The 22,673-nt window shown below is 33.4% G+C and overlaps 2 protein-coding genes across 2 annotated transcripts; one reads left to right on the plus strand and one right to left on the minus strand.

The window, feature by feature from the left end:
• LOC133171856 (soma ferritin-like) lies at positions 1-1,333 on the plus strand. The gene is made up of 4 exons (XM_061306648.1): positions 1-182; positions 388-534; positions 804-929; positions 1,022-1,333. Exons 1-4 carry the CDS (start codon positions 78-80, stop codon positions 1,157-1,159), a joined length of 516 nt encoding a protein of 171 aa, XP_061162632.1. The 5' UTR covers positions 1-77; the 3' UTR covers positions 1,160-1,333.
• Positions 1,334-5,223: 3,890 nt separating this feature from the next.
• LOC133205117 (synergin gamma-like) lies at positions 5,224-21,090 on the minus strand. The gene is made up of 20 exons (XM_061340861.1): positions 21,056-21,090; positions 18,482-18,510; positions 18,115-18,284; positions 17,633-17,700; positions 17,182-17,423; positions 16,620-16,802; positions 16,177-16,359; positions 15,345-15,492; positions 14,975-15,137; positions 14,195-14,615; positions 13,954-14,002; positions 13,601-13,704; positions 12,520-12,564; positions 12,154-12,195; positions 9,026-10,762; positions 8,807-8,892; positions 8,428-8,578; positions 8,040-8,096; positions 7,519-7,610; positions 5,224-7,251 (listed from the first exon to the last, which is right to left on the minus strand). Exons 1-20 carry the CDS (start codon positions 21,067-21,069, stop codon positions 7,009-7,011), a joined length of 4,227 nt encoding a protein of 1,408 aa, XP_061196845.1. The 5' UTR covers positions 21,070-21,090; the 3' UTR covers positions 5,224-7,008.
• Between the last annotated feature and the right edge of the window lie 1,583 nt (positions 21,091-22,673).

Consider the following 22,673-nt stretch of genomic DNA (forward strand, 5'->3'; position numbering starts at 1 on the left):
GGCAAATCAAAACACAAATCCACCCTTTTACAAAAGATTCTTACTTCAACATCAGCCACAGGAAATAAACACCAACAATGGCAGAATCACAGTGCCGTCAAAATTTCCACCAAGAGAGCGAAGCTGGCATCAACCGCCAGATTAACTTGGAGCTGTATGCCAGCTATACCTACCAATCCATGGTAAGCCAATTTAAATTAACTCCAAGCTCACCGTTGCTTTTTATTGTATGATAACCCAGTTTATATAAATATTCTAATTTCCTTCATCTGTTCCTTGCTGTTTTTTTCTTAAATCTCAAAAAAAAAAACCATTACTAGAGATTTACTTAGTAAATTTTCTATAACGCAGAAGTACAAAGTATCCGTATTTGTCTGCTTGTTGTAGTCCTTCTACTTCGATCGTGATGATGTGGCTCTCCCTGGATTCAGCAAGTACTTCAAGAAAGCTTCTGACGAGGAGCGAGAACACGCCGAGAGGCTGATGAAGTACCAGAATAAGAGAGGGGGACGCATTGTCCTCCAGGACATCAAGGTCAGTGGTCTAGACGAAAGTGCAAAGAAATCTAAAGTACATGTAAATCCAAATTCATACACGTGTGCATTCTATCGTAGCACAGTCAAGGAAATATTAAGTAGAATTAGAATTGGCGGTTATAGCCAAAACAATTAATCTTTTTGTAGGGAAAGGACAGAAACAGTCTGTGCCTTCTGGCAAATCCCATTCACATAAGTGAATACAATTTCATTTTAATTAAATTGGCCTAATGAATTTATTTAATATTTTACGTCGACAATTTTCAGAAACCCGACCGTGATGAGTGGGGTACTGGCCTGGATGCCATGCAGGTGGCGCTTCAGCTGGAGAAGACTGTGAACCAGTCTCTCCTTGACCTTCACAAGGTCGCCGATTCCCACGGAGATCCACAGGTAAGAAAAAAATATACCTTTTATGCAAATATCTGTATGGATTATCCTTAAAAATTTAGGCTACTTTTAAAACATTATATTATCAATTATAGATGACTGACTTCATCGAGAGACATTTCCTGGAGGAGCAAGTGGACGCCATCAAAGAGATTTCTGACCACATCACGCAGCTGAAGAGAGTCGGAAGTGGATTGGGAGAGTATGAATACGACCGTCGTCTTGACTCCTAAAGGTCAAAGTTCAAAAGGACACTTCGTAACACCCTTTAAAATTTGTTTTGACCTTTTTCAAGACGTATAAGTGAAAATTTGAGCATTTTTATTAGACACTGGGAAAAAAAAACGGAAAAAAAGATTATGGGTGTACAAAAAAATTGATAAACAAATAAAAATTGCAAAATGTTATGCGAGATTTGTTTCTATGTTGATATATACTAGTACATATATGTCTACTATGTATAAAAAGGTGATATGTGTGTGTTTTTAATTTCCTATACAGTACATGTGTATAAGGTCATATGACATGTCCCTCAATAATATATTAATTTTCCTAAGTGGTTAAAGTATTGCTACTTTAACATGTTTCCCGCCAAATAATAAGGTATTGCCAGGCATTCGTGCAACGAGGCATTTCCAAAATCCCTTGAATTGCCGATATCACAATTTTTGGTATAACTATGTATTTTAAACATATTGAAAACAGTTTAGAATTCAGAAGATAATAAATTATGAGTGTTTTATTGGATATTACAAAGATGGAGATACAGAAAAATATGAAGGAATTAACATGTCGTTATACCTTAAATTCAATGCAGGACTCATATACTACAAGTATATAATATAGCGAGGTTGTCGTTTGGTTCAAATACATTTCCCATTTCCTACAAGTACATTGTATGAGCAGTCTAGACTTGTCTATCATCCCCGCTAATAAGGTAATTTATATCCTTCCATCAATGTACGAGAGCCTGACCAACGTTTGTTATTGTAGATTGTAGAGATCTATAGATATACAGGAAAATATATACATAACCTTAACAGCTTAACTTACGCAGTAAGTATCTTGCATAATTTAATCACCATCTACATACACAACATTTTTTTCCCAGCGGGATCTGCTCTCTACCAAAACTATCACTTTTACTGTGCAGTGTTATAAATCGAGGGAACAATAATAATATTATTTATTTATAAATAGTAAATAAGCTAAAATGTCTTTATATAAATATGCCCTTCAATGGATAGCCTTGTATTTACTTCTGCAAATAAAACCAGTGTTTTATTAGTTAGAGTTCTGGTTCACTCTCCAGCTGTCAAAGCGCCACCTACATGGCATCCAGTACCCCACTCATCACGGTCGGGTTTCTGAAAATTGTCGAATGTAAAAGATTAAAATAAATAAACCAATTTAATTAAAATGACTCTTTATTCACTAGTATGAATGGTATTGGTCAGAAGGCACAGCCTGTTTCAGCCCTTTCCCTAAAAAAAATTGTTTTGGCTATAACAGCCAATTCTACAGTAATTCTATCCATTCCTATAGGAATTACTGCACTGCTTTGTTTTTATATTCTTTAAGGTATAAGCTTGAAATTTTTTTCATCCTTTTCTCGTTTTTTTTAAAAAATATTTAATATATATACTAAAAAAAATAAATACTTGTATATGCATGGCCGTAGGAACCCGGGGGCACGGGGGGGGGGGCGTGCCCCCCAATAATTTTACTGATATATAGTTTACTATAGAAATACTTTAGAAAACATAGCTACTACTAGTATATGCTTGTGCCCCCTCAATAAAAACGTCTGATGACCTTTTTTTTTTCGCTTGTCAAGGAATTTTTGGTAGTTGATAGTGCCCCCTCAACTGAAAATGTATAGCTGTGCCCCCCCCCCCCCCAAACTGAAATTGCTTCCTACGGGCCTGATATGTACATGTAAACGAATTATAATTTATATGTATTTTCTAAAATTTGTGTTTCATGAAAGTAATAAGATCTTTTTGACTTAAGATTATTACGATCAATAATAATGTCAAACGACTACCGGTAGGGTGAAGTTACGCATGCAGTGTTGATTTTTTTTTTTCATTAAACGACCAAGTCCGAGTTGATCAAGGGTTACAGAGCTTTTTTGTTTGTTTGTTTTATCTTTTGGCAATAATACCTAGCTCTGATTTCTTATCAAATAACAATGCTGGATCAGGAATGGTTTCTAGTAATACAACTGCAAAGTATTGCAAAGAAGCTTTAGTGGTATTGAATGATGAACCACAATGCTGTATACATATTGCTAGCATAATTTGCTACCAGAAGTCTCTGAAGAGACTGTAGCTCTACTGGTCTGTACGTATAACAAAGTAGCACTTGGATTTGAAACTTTAAAATATGCAACATAAATAGAATTATGTATCTTAATGTAGTCTACTTCTGTGCCAAGTTATATTGAAATCAAATAAAAACTGTAGGAGGAGTAACGTTTTAAAGGAATTTCACAGAAATTTCTATTTTTAGTAACCATGGCAACACTATTCATCGAAATCAAAAACCGATGCATTAAATTGTGTATCTTAGTATAGTCTTCTTGCATGCCAAATTATATTAAAATCAGAGCAAAACTGTAGCAGGAGTAGCATTTTAAAGTAATTTCACAGAAATTTCTATTTTTAGTAACCATGGCAACACCGTTCATCAAAATCAAAAACCGATGCACTAAATTATGTATCTTAGTGTAGGAGTGTGCCAAGTTATATTGAAATCAGAACAGAACTGTAAGAGGAGTAGCGTTTTAAAGGAATTTCACAGAAATTTCTATTTTTAGTAACCACGGCAACACCGTTCATTGAAATCAAAAACCGATGCACTAAATTATGTATCTTAGTGTAGGAGTGTGCCAAGTTATATTGAAATCAGAGCAAAACTGTAGCAGGAGTAGCATTTTAAAGTAATTTCACAGAAATTTCTATTTTTAGTAACCATGGCAACACCGTTTATTGAAATCAAAAACCGATGCACTAAATTATGTACCTTAGTGTAGTCTACTTGTATGCCAAGTTATATTGAAATCAGAGCAAAACTGAAGGAGGAGTAGCGTTTTAAAGGAATTTCACAGAAATATCTATTTTTAGTAACCATGGTAACACCGTTCATTGAAATCAAAAACCGATGCATTAAATTATGTATCTTAGTGTAGTTTACTTGTGTGCCAAGTTACATTGAAATCAGACCAAAACTGTAGGAGGAGTAGCGTTTTGAAAAATTGTTTACAGACAGACAGACAGACGGACGACGGTCACCTTACTATCGCATAAGCTCTTCTGGTCTCTGACCAGTAGAGCTAAAAAATAAAGTGTATCTGGTGTTTTTTACTTTTGGATCTTCAGGAACTTGAGCATAAGGTTGATTTGTGAGCTGGGGCATTGTCATGCAGAATGTTCTTAATTCAAGTGGTTGCACGAGTAGTTATGGTTTTTTCTAAAGATACTTATAACAATTTAATATGTTCTTGTGATGCTTTGACAACATTCAGTAATCACTGGTAATCGCCATGGTTTGCCATTCATTGATGCTTTCACAACAGTCAGTAATTTCTCGATATCAGTTCAATGGTTTGCCATTCATGTACCTTATGTGCATTAACAATGTCTAAGAAAAGTCAGTTTCTTCACATATAATTGGTAGATATTTCAATAAAAAAAAGAAATAATTGTACCAATTTTTATTTAACAGTTTTCCTTTAATCCTTGAAAAGGTTATCTTTTAAGGTATTTAGTTTATTTTCTGCTTTCTTCTATTTTTTAAATGAACAAATACCAGAAACATATATTCAGGATATGCACATATTTATTAAACAGCCACTGTTCTCAAATACATCTTGAACATATTGCACTAGTGCCATTAACAAGTACTTAAACATAAATATCTATACATGACTTATCACTATAATTATCACCTTAACAACATTAAGTGTATACGTACCCAACAATCAAAGGGAAAAAAATAAAAACAGTTACACATAACTTACAATTGGCATGGCTATATTAACAAATCAATGCCAATTAAAGAACAAGGTTAATATAAACAAAGAAAAGCCTTCCTTATATTGAGTTCATTTTGAATAATTATTTTGTCTTAAGCACATTCTTTTCAATATTTAAAAAATTGCAATCATTCAAATTCATTTAAAAAAAATATATCACAATTTGTGCCTTATATACAAATTTAATTCAATATTATTTATCAAGAATTAATCAATTTCTAACAAATTAATGATATAAATTGATTAAGGAATGTTCAACATCATATGACAATTATACGTTTTAAGACATGTAAGAGTCAGCAAATTGTTTACTCTTGTTTAAGCTTTTTGAAAAATAAATTAAAATCTTCCGGCAGATTTCTTTAAATAGAGTAACATTTGAGTAACATTATTTTCATTTAAAAAAAAAAAGCATAAAAAAAAACACATTTGTAATCCCACTTTTGATAGTGAAATCCTATTTTGGTTAACTTTTAACCTGTTAATGGCCAGTCTTGACTCCACACTACAGAGTTAATCCCATTACTGTAGATTCCTAAATACACTCGCGAAATAAAATTACTCGCTTTTATTTTTATGGTGTTGAAATTAATGTTAAATCTCATTATAAACCGTCCAATCGCGAATAATTGTTCTCGCGATTTGGCGTCTAAGAGCCCTTTCGCGACATTAAGTACTCGCATAAAATAAGGAATTTACAGTATTCTCGGATAAATGTGGATTAACTCTTCTTGCATCCACACTGGGTTACCATACTGAGAATGAACTCAATCAAGTATCTAATGTGACATCATTAATTCACAGTAGCATTACGTATGGTAAAATTACTCCACAATCAGAACTGTTGTGTGGTCTGTGGATATGACCAAGATTTTGGATAAAGTTAATCTGGATTAACTTGATCAAGTGTGGACTGGAACTTTTGATGAAACTTTATGAGCATCTTGACATAAAACTTGCAAAAATAACAATCATTTATTTTGTATAATAATAAATATGGCAAATATTAAAGTATGGACAGACCCTACAGATATGGCTCTTGTTACAGAATATACCTAAGTCCCGGTTTATTTACAGTGTATATCTCTGTAAGTTCAAAGAAAATCAATGATTTTTTTTTAATGTTTTGTAAATATAGCATTACATATACAAAAACAGTACCACCAACTTATGCTTAAAATATCAATGGTACACTGTAAAAGTGATCATTCATACTTATTCAGAACTAATAACCAATATAGTTGTTCACATTTAGAGCATTCAAATTCTCAAGAAACATCCCTCACATACAGATAAATTCTAATCCAAGATCTAGACCTTTTCTGCTTTACAATCATCTACACTGACTATGTGCACTTGGCAATTGAACAATGCATAAAAACATGTACATGAAACTAACATAGAGGGGGTTCCATAAGGGGTATTTTAAACTAACACCAACATAGGCTCAAAAGGGATAACTGACACTGAGATTTCTATGATATGGAATGTTGAGAAGCAAGTTTAGTATTATTAAATACTCATTCACAAAATTTTACTAAATTTCTTTTGACTACAACACAAAATTTTTGCAAAGCAGAAATGTTCTTTAAAGCATTTTTTTTTTTATGTAATGAGGGAATGAAAAAGTCAGTTATGAAAGAAAATAAGATGAATTCATCACAGCTGATCTTTGTGATCAGAACATACAAACTTTACAAAATACCCAGAAATTACTAATAATATGGCATTTCCCCCCAACCTTTGCAATGCCATCAATTGTAAGTAAAACTAGCTTCTATTTTTTCCCCCATAAATAGTTTTTTTTTTTGCCAAGCAAAATTGTTCTTTAATTAAAACCCTACATTTACTTCACATTAAAAAAAACATGAAAAAGGTAAATATTAGATTTGTTTCACTACTTTGTTTATAATGTGGGAGTTCAATCTCTGAACTATCAACAATACTGCCTGAATGGATAACACTGTTAAACCTTTATAATAAAAAATCATTTTTGATAAAAAAGAAAAGTCTATTGTGCACCGAGTGCAATTCTTTTTTAAATCATAACAATTCTGGCAACCTAAGAGCGGGTAACATACTGTCCACAAGATTGACCCACAAATTCGCACACACCGCGTGATACTGTCGCCCACCATAGGTAAGTTTGGCACACTGCTCTTCACTGCCGAAGTCTTTACACGTGGCGTCTACGTCTAATAAACACACACCACAGGCTCGGAACTGGGCTACCTGATCGTCAGATTTCAAGATGCCGTTTTTGCAATCTAGATCTTTATCCTCTGGCTGTAATTATGCATCAATTAAAGGTAAAATTTCAATTTGAAACAACTGGCAGTTTCTATAATTTTAGCATTTTATACATTATTTTTATGACTAAGTTTTTTTTTTACTGCACATTCTTTCAAGCTTTCAGAAGGATACAGGAAAATATGAAGTTTTAAGTGTTGATTTAAACATGCCAAATATATGACATATACGATTTTTTTTAAATATACATATTACAAACACATGTATTTTCTCAAGGACAAAATTAAAATTTACTATACAAACCATCATATTTCCTCCAACAAGAAAGGCTGCCAAATTATTCCAGGCCAGATCTATGTCTTTCAAGAGTTGTTTTAATTTTTCATTTGTTAGCCCTACAAAGAGGAAAATTGTGCATGATTTTGTTTACAGCTGTATAATTACACCAATATAAGCCTTATCATACCCTAATGCCACCAGAAAATATCCCCATTCTTTGTATTTTATCATATTTCAATATGATTCATACTATTTTATATGTAAAGTTTTTGTCAAGTTACCACTCAAAATGCAACAGATTCACTTAGGTGTGTAAAATGCATATCCTGACTTTGAGGTGTATTTCTTAGGGATGTGTATGTATTTGAAAATCTGTCATGTACATGTAATTCAAACCTTCAAAAGGAAATGAAATGTGAAGTGAAATTACATAATTTACCAGTATATGTATGTATACTTTTATTTCAGGTAAGCATATACCGGTAGGTGTAAATGTGTATATATTTTAAATGTATTTTGAAAAAAATAAAGCGATCATTGTTCACCTGTAGACTCTATAGACACATTAATTCTGCATACAACTCTGTAGATTTCAACAACACCTGAAAAACAGATTTATTTTTAGTATTAAATTCACGCCTTGAAAGCAAAGACAAAAGTTGCAGGAGAATCCCTTTGAACATACATGTACATGTATCAAATGAAAAAAAAAGTCACGAAGGAAAATAGGCACAAAGAAAAGATGGTTTACAGTAATCTAAATATTTTAAAAGCATTGCCTCTGGGAGACTGACCTGTGAACTGAGAACTTAGATTTCCTCACCTTTGACCTGGAAACTGGGAACTTTTAGATTTCCTCACCTTTGACCTGGAAACTGAGAACTTAGATTTCTTCACCTTTGACCTGGGAGCTGAGAACTTAGATTTCCTCACCTTTGACAAACTCTGAGCCCTGCTCTGAAGTGATGACCTCGTTACACACAGCTGAGCTACTGATTGAGTTAAAGACTGTGTTGGCATCTTTTACCACCTTGTAACAACTCTCCAGACATTTCTGCCATTCATGTACATGTTTGTCACTTCCCTTATAGAAATAAGCACATTACATGAAATAACTGCATCACAAAATGACCAAAAAATAATGAATTCAACGTTGAGTGAAGTTCAGTGACTTCCTTACAAAATTCTCAGATATTTACATGTAGGTAATGTTCCCCAGTTACAACCCATGACCATGATTTTTTTTTAATTTCTGATCAAAACAGGATCTAGAGACTTTACTGGAAACACCTATAAGATAATTGATACTGACTGGAATATCCTCCATCAAACAGCTGTATCTGTCTCCCAGAACAGGAAGTGGCTCGGAAACTTTACTGACAAATGGCAAAACTGGTTCTGTATCAAAATAAATTTACATAATACAATTTTAATTTTTTTTAAAATTGTTAAAAAGAGAGACAGATATAAAGGGTTCAATTCTGAATAAATTCAAATATGAAGACACAATAAGAGGTGGGGTTTCTTTTACCTGAAAATTGTGAAAAATTCTCCTTTTGTTCAGGTACATTTTCATCTTTGACTTCATTTTCAGGCATTTCCAAATTTTCAACAGACTCCACCTCTTCTTTCTTCAAATCCAGACTGTCCAGAGACTTTGATTCTGGATTGAAAGTCTTTTTCTGATGAGTCTCGAAATTACCAAACTCATTGCTGGATATAGACTGAGAGTCCATGTCTTTGACAACAGGAATCCGGCCTTTCAATCCAGGTAATTCTAAACTAGAAGTAGACATGGAATCCTCAGAAATAGCTGGATTACTAGGAAATCCAGATACATTTCCAGACACACTTGAAGAATCTGTCTCTGTAGGATCCAACACAGATGTCTGTGCTTTGTTGGTTAAGCCTTGTGATATGGATTTACTGGATGGAGCATCCATTCCATAGAAATTGTACAAATTCTTTTTCTTTTCATCCTGAGCAGCAGGTTTATTCACAACCTCATCCAAGTCATAACCTCGGCTAAAGTCACCGAAGGCATCATCCTCTTCATCCACATAATCCATGGGTGGAGGAGCCCTGAAATGATCATCATCCATATCGGAGTCCGAAGACAACTTTTTAGATTTTTGTGAAGGAATGTTTGTTGGAGCTGGGGGTATTTTTTCTCTTTCAGGTTCCACAAAATCATCCCTTGATACAACACTAACTGGATTTTCCTTCACTTTGAACAACCCCAGTATGTCTTTAGTCTGTAAATGTTGCTTTTTCACCTCTACAAGCTGAGGTGCCTCATTTGTATCTTTTATTGTATCATTACTTGCTGTTGAAGAGTGAAATGAAGCCCATTCATCTTTTGCTTCATCTTTAGTTACTTCTCCTTGAGAAAAATTTGACCAGTCATCTTTCTGTTGATCACTTACTACCTCTCCTTGTGAAAAACTAGACCAATCATCTTTTGGAATGTTTGTTACCTCAGTTCCATTTCCAAAAGCTGACCAGTCAGAATCATCCTTGGATGTGACATTGGCTGAACTTGAAAATGAAGACCAATCATTTTGTGTGTTACTTGTAAAGTTAGTTTGCAGCACATCAGATTGATCATTAATCTGCTTTAGTTCATCAACTTTAGCATCTGTGGACACTGCCTGAAAATCTGCCCAGGAATCCTCTTCACTTTCTGCAGTGGCTTTATTATCAAATATGGAAGGTGCTACAGTAACAGAGGTGTCCTCGCTGACCTCAAAAGCCCTCAGAGCAGCATATTTGTCCTCATCTCCAATTAAACAAGTGTCACTCTGTGAGGCCTTCAAAAGGTCAGCACCTTGTGGCTGTGAAGGGGCAGGTGGCTGTTCACTTGGTGCACCTTGAAAATCCGCAAAATCTGAATCCGATGATTCTGGAGGTGATAATCCAAAGTGGGCCCTTGGCAAATCCGACTGAGGCTTAGCAGCCTCTTTCTTAACTGTAGGTGGTTTAGACCAGAGATTTCTAGCTGCTGGTATGGCAGAGAGTGTTGCATTGCTGGGTAGCTGAGAGGACTGGGGGCTTGTAAATTTTGGGAGGGGTCGGTGAAGGGGGCTCTCTTGTTGTTTCTCCTGCTCTGATTTTTTTCTGTTGAAGTCATCCAAATAAGACTCCAGCACCTTGAAATCCTCATTTTCTGACTGCTCAGATGAAGTAAACTGACTGCTGTCACTGGGTTTGCTGTCTGCCGATTTGAAATCATCAAAGTCTTCATCCATGCTATTTGGGGTTGAAGCACCTAACAAAAACATTGTGTAATGTAATGTTATTGTGCAAGAAGGTCATGACATTCAAAAATTCAGTATTATGCAAAAGAAAAAAATTGGTGAATTGAAAGTATAAGTTGAGGTGTATACATGTATAAGGATGACAATTTTTGTGTAATAAATAGTATAAATTATGATTTGTGTCAAAAAAAAAAGAAGAAGAAGAGATATATTAACTATCCATCCTAAAAAAAATTATACATTTGTTCCAAATCATAAAGAATGTTCACATTTCTTACAATTAGGAAATCACTTTAAAATTTCTTACAAATAGAAATCACTTTAAAATTAAAGGATTTTTGTGTTTGTGTACTATAAAATGATTAAAAATTAGTCCTATCAGCTACTTCTAGCATTTATTTATTAATGTTCAAATGATTAAATTTAATTAGTTTGATGATTTTAATCTAGCAAACAAACAAACAAACAAACAAAAAATGCTTAAAAATTAGAATTCACTGATGTTGCTTTCATGTGTTGCATATTTATTTTAACTTTTAGTTAAATATGCTACAGCATCAGTCGTAATAATAATCAATACATTGTTAAGTATCACATAATTCAATCTTTAAAACAAGTCAGTTAACACTAACAAATTCCCTTTAAATATAATATTCATTGTTGCTTAGATTGTCCCGTTTACATCTGAAGGTCTGCAGATATCATAAATCATCCTAATATTTATCAGGGCTGGAAACATTATCTGGTTATGCTAAATATTTAGCTGTTAAACTCATTATTATAAAAATTAGGCAAAGGTATGGGTGACTAGTACAATTGATGTTTATTGGAGGAGGGAAAGAGGGCATAAAAGTATGTTGCTCAAATTTAATTTCCTGTAAAATACCCACAAAGTACCAATAGCTAATATGTTTATTGTTTGTATATTGATATAATCAATTGCTTCTATACTTTTTGTATGCATATGAAAAAAAAAGCAAACCATACAAATATGTATGATAATAATAATTAAATTGTACCTTTGGTTAAGTGATGTACTTCTATTACTAAAAATATGCTAAAACATTTCTATTCTTTTTCTTTATATTAAAAGATGTCATGCCAGAGTTTGAAGAATGAATACAGTAATGAAGTAAAGAGATAACCTACACGTACATACATAATACGTTTGCTATAAAGATAACACAAATGAATGATTTAATAATTTCTTCATGCACCCATCATATCATCACTGCATTGCCAAAAATTGCTGAAAAAAGAGCTGTTAAAATGTTGGCATTTGTATGTTTACTCCTCATCACTCAAATGCAGCAAAAGAGCGAATTTCAGCCAAGCAGAGTACAGAGTGAGTCAAAAAGTGCATGCTAGAGGAGGAAATTTTAGTGCTACGCTGTAAAAGTACCTTTCTTGCCAGTAACAATTTTTCGTTGTGGAGAAGCTGAAACTTTATGAAAAAATGACAGAAATTCAAAAAATAGGTCTACAAACAACATTCCCATACCAATGTAAGAATCTATTTATTATTTGTTAAAGAAAATGATGTGGAAAACGGAAGTCATTCATCAAACTTTCAGTCCATCAACAGTTGAATTTTTGATAATTTTGTTGACCATAAAGAAAAAAGATAAACCATGCATGGATATCAAATGCTTGTATACACATCTTGCAAAACTAAAACTTCTATTCAACTAAAATTCAAACTTCATCAGAAGCAGTTCAAAACTATCAAAACAAGTCATCCAATGCCAGCTGGTGTAGATCAACCTACCACTGTAGGACCTCCAAGGTCTACCATTACTCAACAAGTCTTCCTCTATGATAAAGTTCAATACTGTATCAATTTTTCTAAAGGAAATCTATTTCCATTCAAACATTCATTCAGATAATTTTTTTATGGTTGCATAAATTTAAAAATACAGTCATTTATTCTAAAATTCATTCAGCCTGAGACTTTCACTCAGATAAATCATGTGAATGACTTAAACTAACTCGTTCAACTATTCCACAAGTTTTCTTTATGTCTGACATCAATTCAATGGTGCTTTACATACTGGTATATTTTGTACTTCTAAGGGCAACATGGATTTTACAGACAAAAATATATTAAGTCAAGTTCACAACTCATTTTGACATTCCACACTAAATAACACACTGTTGCATTAAAGTCCTCCATCAAAGTACACATGGTATTTATGTCACTGAAAGTGAAAAATTTGCCAAAATTTGTTGACTGTTACTTATTTCTAATCTTTGCAATGATACATCAAATACTTTTTGTGGCACTCTGCAACACCCATAATTTTTTTTAACAGACTAGCAAAAGTGAAAGCATTTCCACTGCAATATAGCAAATCTAATCTAACAGCAACACAGAGTATAATCATCCTATTACTGAACTAGCATGTTGTGTTTTCTAATGCTCGATATTCATGTCAGTCAGAAACTTTGTTACAGTATCATTAATTCCATTTCATGAATTATGATTTGTTTTACATCTAAACTTCTTTTTTCATAAAGTACAATACACTGACTCTTTGCTAATCTGGATATCAATAAGACGTTCCTTTCATTTTGCTGATTATACATGAACAGTATTATTTTCTGGAACAGGTTATTCATAACATTACTCAAAATCTTTATAGAAGAGATTCAGTGATTTGGATAAAGACAGACCCATCCAGATTATCATGGCATCAGTTTATTTACAAAAGGTCTTTTTATTTCGTTTTAAAATAAAGATTTTTGTATCAAAACTAGCCAAATCTATTATATCTATTGACAATAAAAATTGTATTAAAAAGTGGGAGGGATAGAGCATTAATACTACAGATCTAGAAATTCTGATTTACCTGAGGAATCATCACTGCCAAAAAAGTTTGAAATGTTAGAGTGATTCATGTCTGGTGACATCTGAATTTGCAGGTCTTCTGGCTTAGGAACGCTGTACAAATATCTAAGACCAGAAAAAAATAAAGGACTTTAACTTGGTCAGCTACATATATATGGTACATGTATTTCACCAATACAGCTAGAACTGGCATGATAAATTATTGTATGCTCTAGATTAACTGATTATTTTAGTCATTTCATGTTCAATAACATATAAAAAAAATTTCTCAAGGTAACTGCAGATATCTTTAGATATCTAATACAAGTACATTTAAGCTTGGATATCAGATATACTGGATACTTATAAACTTACTCAGGTTCTTTTTTAAGTTTATTTGATTTCTTTTGTGAAGTTGCTATGGCTGAAAAAAATGTAACCAATTACTAAATTTGTTTAGTATATATAGACAGTGTATATAAACCTATAGATGCATTTACATAAATTGCAATCAGCTTTCAAATATAGAGCAAAAATGTGGAATATTTGCACTAAGAAATAAAAAACCAAATGTAAACATAATGAAGTTAAAATAATACAAAGTATTCTTCAGCACCTGTAGAAGTAAAGGCTGGTGCTTCCTGAAAATCTGCAAAATCATCATCCTCTGTTTTACCAGCCCGACTTCCCTCTAAACCAGAAAATCCTGGCATTCCTACCCCAGGAACTCCTTGACTAGACACTGGCTGACTTCCAGGTGAAGATGGACTCCCAGTTACCATGGATGTCTGGATACCTGTCACTGTTGGCAAAGTTCCAACTGTCCCAGAATTCCCTGCTGTGAGAGGTGTCTGAGATCCCTGAATCATTGGCAGGGTGCCAGATATCCCTGAATTCACAACTGCTGCATTGTTCTGGGGTGGGAGCTCTGAGGAGCTGGCAGGCTGAGGGGGAGGGGTAGCTTGCTGGCCCAGGAAAGGAACAGGAGGCTGGGGACACTTCCTCAACATCTCAGGTGATAGTGATGTTATGTTATTCTGTTCAGAGAAAATGAAAGACATGTAGTAAATGAAACAACAAGAGCATATAACCTGGCTCTTGAAAATGCAAATCTTTCAAAAGAATACATACTAAACCGATTTTGTTTTATGCATTCTATGGTTAATAGTAATGAAAGAAATACCTTATGATACATTAAATTTCAAGCACATCATGTTTTAATTAGAAAGTTTTTCAAAATCTAGCACTATTTGGAAGATCATTACTTCCAAGACCTGGAAAGGAAACATTGCAACTATATGGAAAATATACTTCAGCTTAGTTATGCAAAAATAGTATTGTTCATACAAATAGCATACATCTTTACTTAAAAATATGAAAACTTCTTATTACAAACCTGAGCAAAAGCAATAAGAGCCAGTATGAGGTACAGTTCTGGTTTTATTAGCTGTCCTGGAGTACTCTGGTTGGCCAGCGACCAGATCTGCCCTAAGGTCTCCTTAGGTAGACCACTCAAAACCAGAATGGGGTACAGTCTGTCTGTGGATATCTTACCATCACTAAAACACACCATAATCAAAACAATTCAGAGATGATAATCCACATTAAAATCAAGGCAAGGGATCCAAATGTCAGTATGTTCATGTGTATTTTATTTTAGTATCAAATGAAGACTTAGTATCCCCATTTCTTAAATTTACACATAACACTGACATATACAATTATAGACTACATAACACTGACATAGATAATTATAGACTACATACACAGTTGCTGCCTCCAGGACTTGTCTATATAAATGTGGAACCTTGTCATCTTCATGACACCAGGCTGGAACCTCGAATTTGACAGGTGTGGGTGGGGCCTGGGCAGTCGGGGGTGGAGAAGTAGGTGGAGCTGATACTGTAGCTGGTTCTGTGATGGTAAAGTCATATGAATTAATAAATTTTTTATCATCAATGTGAAGTTCTTTTACAATTTAACCTTGTGCAACTGGATACATTCTTAAGAAGAATGAATAATGATGACAAACAGTACATTTCAAAATTAGGCAGTTGTGAAACTAAAGATATTTGTTTTAAGCTATGAGAAGTCGATTACCTTTAAGGATCTGAAATACATATACAGTCAAACCTCGTTATCTCGAACTCGATGGGACTGAGAAAAAACTTCGAGATATCCAAGAGTTCGAGATATTGAGGGTAAAATATTTAAGAAATATGTGGTTATGACTTCCCAATCACTTCGACATATACATGGTATTCGAGATATCCATGTTCAAGATACCGAAGTTCAACTGTAAATTAATGATGATTTTAATCGTCATAAATTTACATTAACTGTAAATTAATACCATTAAAATAATGAGATTGTCAAATGAAAATACCATTAAAATAATGAGATTGTCAAATGAAAATTAGCATTCTAATCTAAATCATTTTCATCTTTAAAATATTACACAGATTTGGTGATCTCCCATCAGACCTTGGACCATAAAAAGCCCCAAAATAATGAGATTGTCAAATGAAAATTAGCATTCTAATCTAAATCATTTTCATCTTTAAAATATTATACAGATTTGGCGATCTCCCATCAGACCTTGGACTATAAAAAGCCCCGTAAGATCCTCTTCCTGTTTCCACTGGTGGGCGTGGCGACTCTGCTGGAATGTATGGTGGTGGTGGTGAGTGGGAGGTAACTCCTTCAGGGATGGCTTGTGGAATGTCTTTGCTTTATTAGGAGCTGAGAGATCAGAACACTCAAACATCATAGCCATGAGATCTAAAAGAAGTACAAACAGATTTACAATGTAAAAGTCAAACTAGGGAAAATAGCATCTTGAAAAATACCCTTGGCAAATTTGTTTTCAGATTTCTGAAGAGATTTTCATATATTAGAACATCCACTAAAAGTCTTAAAAAATAAATATTTTTTTTATATTCAGATTAGAATTCAATATCCTCTTGTGTACACATTAAGTTGGATTGAATTCATATTTTTTGTAAGCTTAATAAACTGAATCCTTAGGAGAAACATTTAACCTTTCTTTTCTTCTTTTGGGGGAATGTTCTCAGTAGGTGGTGCTGATAATTGCTCATTAGTGGTGGGAGTGGCCTCTAAGTTATTTACATTCTGGTTATCATTGGAACCTTCCTGTCCAGCAGGAGTTGAGGGGCCACCAAGAAAATCACCAAATCCATCATCTGTTTGCTGTGCATTTGTTGCTAAATGTGATTAAAAAAAAGTATGATCTGAAATCTTCAAAATCAACATTTTTTTTTTCTGTTTATTTCCATTCTTGTTAGTTTAGGTTCATATCCCCCCTTTTCATTTAAGTAAAATTTGGCTTCCATGATAATGAATTTCCAAAAGAAATTCAAACTGTAATAGAAATGCCAGTAACTTCAGCTTGCCATACAATGCAGATTTAACTTGTCAATTCTTTAAGGGGAAAATGATAGTCATTAATGTCAGTGAGAGTTATCTCTCTTTCCACTTGGAGGTTGGGGAGCAACATTTCTTAGTCACATTTTTTTTGTGTGTGTATCTATGGAAAGAAACTTAAGCAGCTTTACAGAAATAGACATTTTAACAAGAACTTACCTTCTTTAGCTGTAGGAGGGGCAGGAGTGTTTTTTGGTGTAGGTTTCTCTGATTTACCAAACATGGACTCTATCAATGAATCAGCATCCACCTTACTTCCTCCTCTAAAGTTCTTCAGCCTCTGTTGCTGTTCCTGGAACTGCCTTGCTCTTTTCTCCTGTTCTAGGGCTCGTCTTTGACTCTCTGGGGATAAAGGTGCCCTATTTCTTGCAGGAGTTGGCCCTCTGGATGGGGTTGGCCCCCTAATGAAAAGAATTACCAAAGAAATCAGACCTAATGGAAAGATTATTTGCATTCAATGTTTTCTTTATTCTTAGTTGCAAGATGGTAGGGAGGTGTTTTGTTTTTAGTTTTCTTTTTTCTTTTTTTTTTTTTTTTTGGGGGGGGGGGGGGGGGGGGTTGATAAATAAAATTTCTTCAATTAAATACATTTAACAACAATAAAACAAACCTTTGTCTGTAACTGTCTGTCAAGGCTTGATTGTATGATGGTGGACCTACCCCTGGTCTCATTCCCATCTGTAATGACAAGAAAATACTTACACTGATATTTATTCAAAATTCCTATTGAAACCACTGTATACAGGGAGGTTGTTATACCATGTTATTTCCATCCAATTGCAACAGAAAAAAAGATTTGACTGTATTTCAAATTTTGCTGTTTTAGAGCTAAAAGTTTTGTTTTGTTTTTTTTCCAACTTAGTCCATTTTGGATGAGAACAACTGGAAGAAAATTAAATAGGGGGAAAATTCATACTTTTCCATACATGTATTTTCCTTTGATCATTTTATTTAATAAGTCAATAAAATACTTTAACAGTCGGTTATATTGCTAACAACAGTCACTGACTTTTCCAGACATATGAAATGTAAAATGAAGCTCTTCTTCATTTATAGAGAACACATGGTGTTTCAAAATAATCATGGACAAACCTGCATTGGAAACATATTTCCCTGAATCATTGGACCCCTGTTAGACATCAACATTTGTTGCTGCATCATGGGGGTTTGTGGTCCCATCATTCTCTGTTGTTGCATCATGGGAAATCCTGTCATTCCAGGTTGAACATATCCTGGATGACTACTCATCATTCCAAAGTTACCTAAGTTACAAAGATAATGTAATGTTCTTAATTCAAGGAAAAATTACATGCATATTAAATGAAAGTTATTGGAATTTTTTTTATTTTGGTATAGAAAATGATTGTAAAGCATTTTGTAGGAATTAAATATTTATAAATTTATGGCAAAGATAAAACTGGGGTGTAGAATGCTTTTAAAACTGCAAAAGTTATCTTACCTGGTGGCTGCCCTGGAAATTGGGCATTTCTGTAACATAATCAGTTATAAATAAGAATATAAAGATGAAAAATTATCTAGGCATTTTATAATCATTTCTTAAGGATTCTAAAGAAATTAAGGGTGCAGCCTAGTGACACATGCATTTACTTAAGACACATGCACATGTAATAATGAAGTGTTATATTAGTGACAATAGTTGTTTAGACAGATGGAGTCTTACGAGCATGAGCACATTGCATTATTCATGTTACATGTATTTCTTTTGAATCCTATTAAATTATGTTATTATTGCTCTTTATTACTTTGTTTCTGAGTTTATAAAATGTTAAACTTAAATACTTGAAGAAACAAGCAAATTCAAAGAATTCCAGTCCCCCGCTTAGTGGTTGGGATGCAATTATCTATGGCATATTGTAACTGTCTTGTTTGTGTGTCTTGTCTTGACTTATCTGTCCATCATACGCCTCTAGAACTTGAATCAAACTTCATGATCAAGGAAATGTAAGAGGTCAAATATCAAAATATGAATCAATCCAAAAGGTCTTGTCACAAGGAATGCACATGTGAAAAAAAAAATATGAAAAACCCTGTCTCATCTGGAGCAAAAGTAATGACCAGAGTTAAAATTTTTGTTAAGTAGGTCAAACTTCTAGGTCAAGATCATGAAGTCAAAATGATAGTTCTTTCTGAAAGGTGTTATCATAAATAATCTACATGTAAAATATGAAAGCCCTGTCTTCTCTCATTTAAAAGTTATTACCAATGTAAAAATTTTTTTAAAAAGACTGTAGGTTAAACTATAAGGATAAAGTCATGAGGTCAAAAACCAGAGTACATTCGGAAAGGTCTTGAAACAGTTAATGCACATGTCAAATATAAAACCCCTATCTTCTCTCATTCAAAAGTTATCAGCAATGTCAAAATTTTTGAAATTTAGGTCAAACTTCAAGGTGAAGGTGATGGGTTTAAAAATCATAGTATATTTGGAAATATCTTGTCACAGGTAATGCACATGTCAAATATAAACATTCTATCTACTCTCTTTCAAAAGTAATGACCAAGGTTAAAGAACAGGGGAAAAAATTCTTATTAAAAATATTAAATGTAAAATATTGGGTACATATCATGATACAGTCTCTGTGTATAATGGTATATTATGAAACTCTTCAGTCCTAACATTTCAGCCCTAGCATATAGTAATGGCATTTTTCGACTGACCATAGTACATATAATATACTGCTAGGGCTGTCACAGTTCCAAAATTTTCGGGTCAGGTCAGTTCTGTAAATTTTTGGTTCAGTTTCAGGTTTTTCGGTTTGGTTATTTACATCTATTTTAAACCTTAATTTCATGAATTTAACTTGAAAATTTTTTATTTGTTATGTTAAATTCACATTGCAAACAAGTCTCAACCATGTTAACGTCTAGATATTGGTGTTTAGGACTACTAGGCCTACTATTAGCCACAACCTGACCATTCTTGCTCGTTTTGAAAATTATCTTATCCTTTCCTGACAAGTGTTTTGTCATGGAATGAAGTAGATTTCAGTTGTGATGTTTATTTATCACTGTTATCGTCATCATTCTTTTGATTTCGATGCCATTTTTTGTATTAAAAAGATTCTAATATACATACCAACCCGAACCGAAATCTGGAAAAATGGAACCGAACAACTAGGACCGCGGTTTTCAGTTGTTTCGGGTAACCTTGACAGCCCTGTATTCTGCAGATATCTAATTTTCATAATTTTATCAACATTTACACCTTTAGAGATATAACATCTTACCCTAAAAACAATCCTACCCTTTATCGACATATATAAAACACAATGTGCAAAGTCATTTTGACCCCCTCTTCGATTCCAGCTTCAATTAACATTAGAAATTGGACATGCCTACAAGTTTGCATGTATTTATGTGTTCAAATATGATAATCATTACTATCCATTGCTTCAAAACATTTAATTCCACCACATTACTTGAACCCATTGATATATGCAAACCAGTAGGCATGTCTAAGTTTTATAATTCATGGAAGCCAGGATCCAGGAAGGGATCAAAATAGTACTGCACAGTGTACACTTTGTGTTTTTATGTATAAAAGGGGTAATATTTTTTTAAACTGTGGATTTATTTGAAACTTAAATAAAATTTCAAGTGTCTTTGACATATGCTACATCAGAGGCATAAATGATATGTTATTTGGCTACATAATCAGTACATAGGCTACAGTACGCTGTTTTTTCCCACAAAATAAGAAATTGAAGTTCAACAACTGATAAACTGATAACTGTTTCATCATTTGTATGTGTGTGTCTACACCAACAGCAATCAGACTCAAAACTACATGTTCTTCAGTTATAGAAATCATTACAGTAAACATAAATTTATCACTGTCACTAGTGACAGTCTCACCACTTGTAGATTTCGGTTAATTTTGCTACAATATTCAACATAAGAATACTATTGCCTCAAATACAACATGTTGTAGTTCATTTTTACTACTCTGTAAGTCTATAAAATGGGAAAGGAAAGGACCAAAAAGATGACATTTAGAAATAAAAGGTGGTACCTGTTTTCGTTCATCTTTGGAACTCTTTTGCATTTGAAAATAAGAAAAGTGCATGTAACGGTTAGTAAAAGGAATGATGATAAGATGAACTATTTCCGGAAATTGTCTATTTCATCTTAAAATAAATATGCACCAATCACTTTAACAGTGTTTAATCAGACCTAGAAATATGAATATCTAAGGGAACGAACCCCATAAATTAATTATTTCTTGATATATTTTCGTACATGCAATCATTGACATTTATGAAGATAGTTAAAGCGACAGTACGGCTGCAAAATATGTGCTTTTTCATCCAAATTTACCCAATATGTCATTAAGAAATAAGGTATAAAGTTGATGTAAGCAGTTTGAGAAACAGAAATATTCTCTACTCAAACAAAATTAACGTAATTAGAATCTGCCGGAAAATCAAGGGTCGTACGAACTGGAGCAATCTTAGATCTGTTTATTTGTACCACGTGAATTCTAAAACGGCACGTGCCTACACTGTAGCGTTTACATTTATAATGAATATTAGGTGAAAGCAATTTTCAAAAACAAAAAATTATCATAACTATCTGATAAAATAATCTAAAATAATAATCGAAAAGATTTTAGTCTGCATTCAGGCGAATTTAACAGAAATTAAAAGTACAAATGTTTACGTTTTGTGTATTGGGGTCCGAGAAAGGAAAAACCAACTAATCATACGTTATCGCGGCAAATGTCAAACAAAATATGTTTCTGCACAGTTAAAAAAAATTAGCATTTCAAATGGCAACAATGTTTATAAGTCAAAGATGTATTTTTTATGTTGAGATTACACTATTTTTTTTTCTTTGAAAGCGACGGAAAAATGAGGAAATGATAACAAGTATCAACAAACCTGTCGAATAGAACCTTCGAGAGCCCTGCGTGAGTGTCGCCGAGTTCCCGTTTCTTCCTTATCCAGCGATTATATTAATCCCCAAACTAAATTTTAGTCAGGAAAGTTGCTTTTTCAAGTTCTGTTTTCAGTTTCTTTTTCTTTTTGGTCGACTTTGTCAATGTAGCAGGCCTACCGGGATTCCCTCTCTAACCATGCTGTTTTGTTTATGAAAACTACGCATGCGTGCATAGCATGGAATGTGGAACCCCGAACACGTTGCGATGTATATATTTACGTCCCATGAATAACTATTAATTTTAATGAAATAATCCAAATTATTTAATTGTAAAAGTTGTAATTTTCTGAAAGTTTATATATTTATGAGTAGTAAAAAAATTCCAAATCTTGTCGGAAAATTTTATCTAGTCAGTTTTTTGATGAGACGCGCCGTACTGTCACTTTAAGGTATGTCACTCGTGAAATTTGTTATATCAAGGATTTTTTGAGAAGTATATTTTGGATAAGTACTCATATAGTATGACTCAAAATCGCAGAGAAAATGGGGGGTCAGTGTGCATCTAACTGAGCTACGGTACAATTAAGTTGACCTTTTTGCACTTAAATTGTAACTCTTTGGTTAATCACTTTAACCGTTATCATATTTTATCAGATGTAACCATGGCAATAAACATATTCTTATTTTACGTAAAATAGTTTGAATAATATTTATCATTGAACAAATCATGCAAATTAATGCGCGTAAATTAT

The sequence above is a fragment of the Saccostrea echinata genome, unplaced genomic scaffold (assembly GCF_033153115.1).
Source record: "Saccostrea echinata isolate AGI-Se365-2 ecotype Australia unplaced genomic scaffold, CSIRO_AGI_Sech_v1 ptg000054l, whole genome shotgun sequence".
In the NCBI taxonomy this organism is placed as follows: domain Eukaryota; kingdom Metazoa; phylum Mollusca; class Bivalvia; order Ostreida; family Ostreidae; genus Saccostrea; species Saccostrea echinata.

What these genes read in the sequence shown, in the direction of transcription:
- LOC133171856 (XM_061306648.1), top strand. Translation starts at nt 78, where the DNA reads ATGGCAGAATCACAGTGCCGTCAAAATTTCCACCAAGAGAGCGAAGCT. An exon ending in TTGTCCTCCAGGACATCAAG is followed by an intron (nt 535 to 803) that starts GTCAGTGGTCTA and finishes GACAATTTTCAG; the next exon opens with AAACCCGACCGTGATGAGTG. An exon ending in ATTCCCACGGAGATCCACAG is followed by an intron (nt 930 to 1,021) that starts GTAAGAAAAAAA and finishes TATCAATTATAG; the next exon opens with ATGACTGACTTCATCGAGAG.
- LOC133205117 (XM_061340861.1), bottom strand. An exon ending in CCCTCCTACAGCTAAAGAAG is followed by an intron (nt 16,803 to 17,181) that starts GTAAGTTCTTGT and finishes AATCACATTTAG; the next exon opens with CAACAAATGCACAGCAAACA. An exon ending in GAATTTTTCACAATTTTCAG is followed by an intron (nt 8,893 to 9,025) that starts GTAAAAGAAACC and finishes ATTTTGATACAG; the next exon opens with AACCAGTTTTGCCATTTGTC.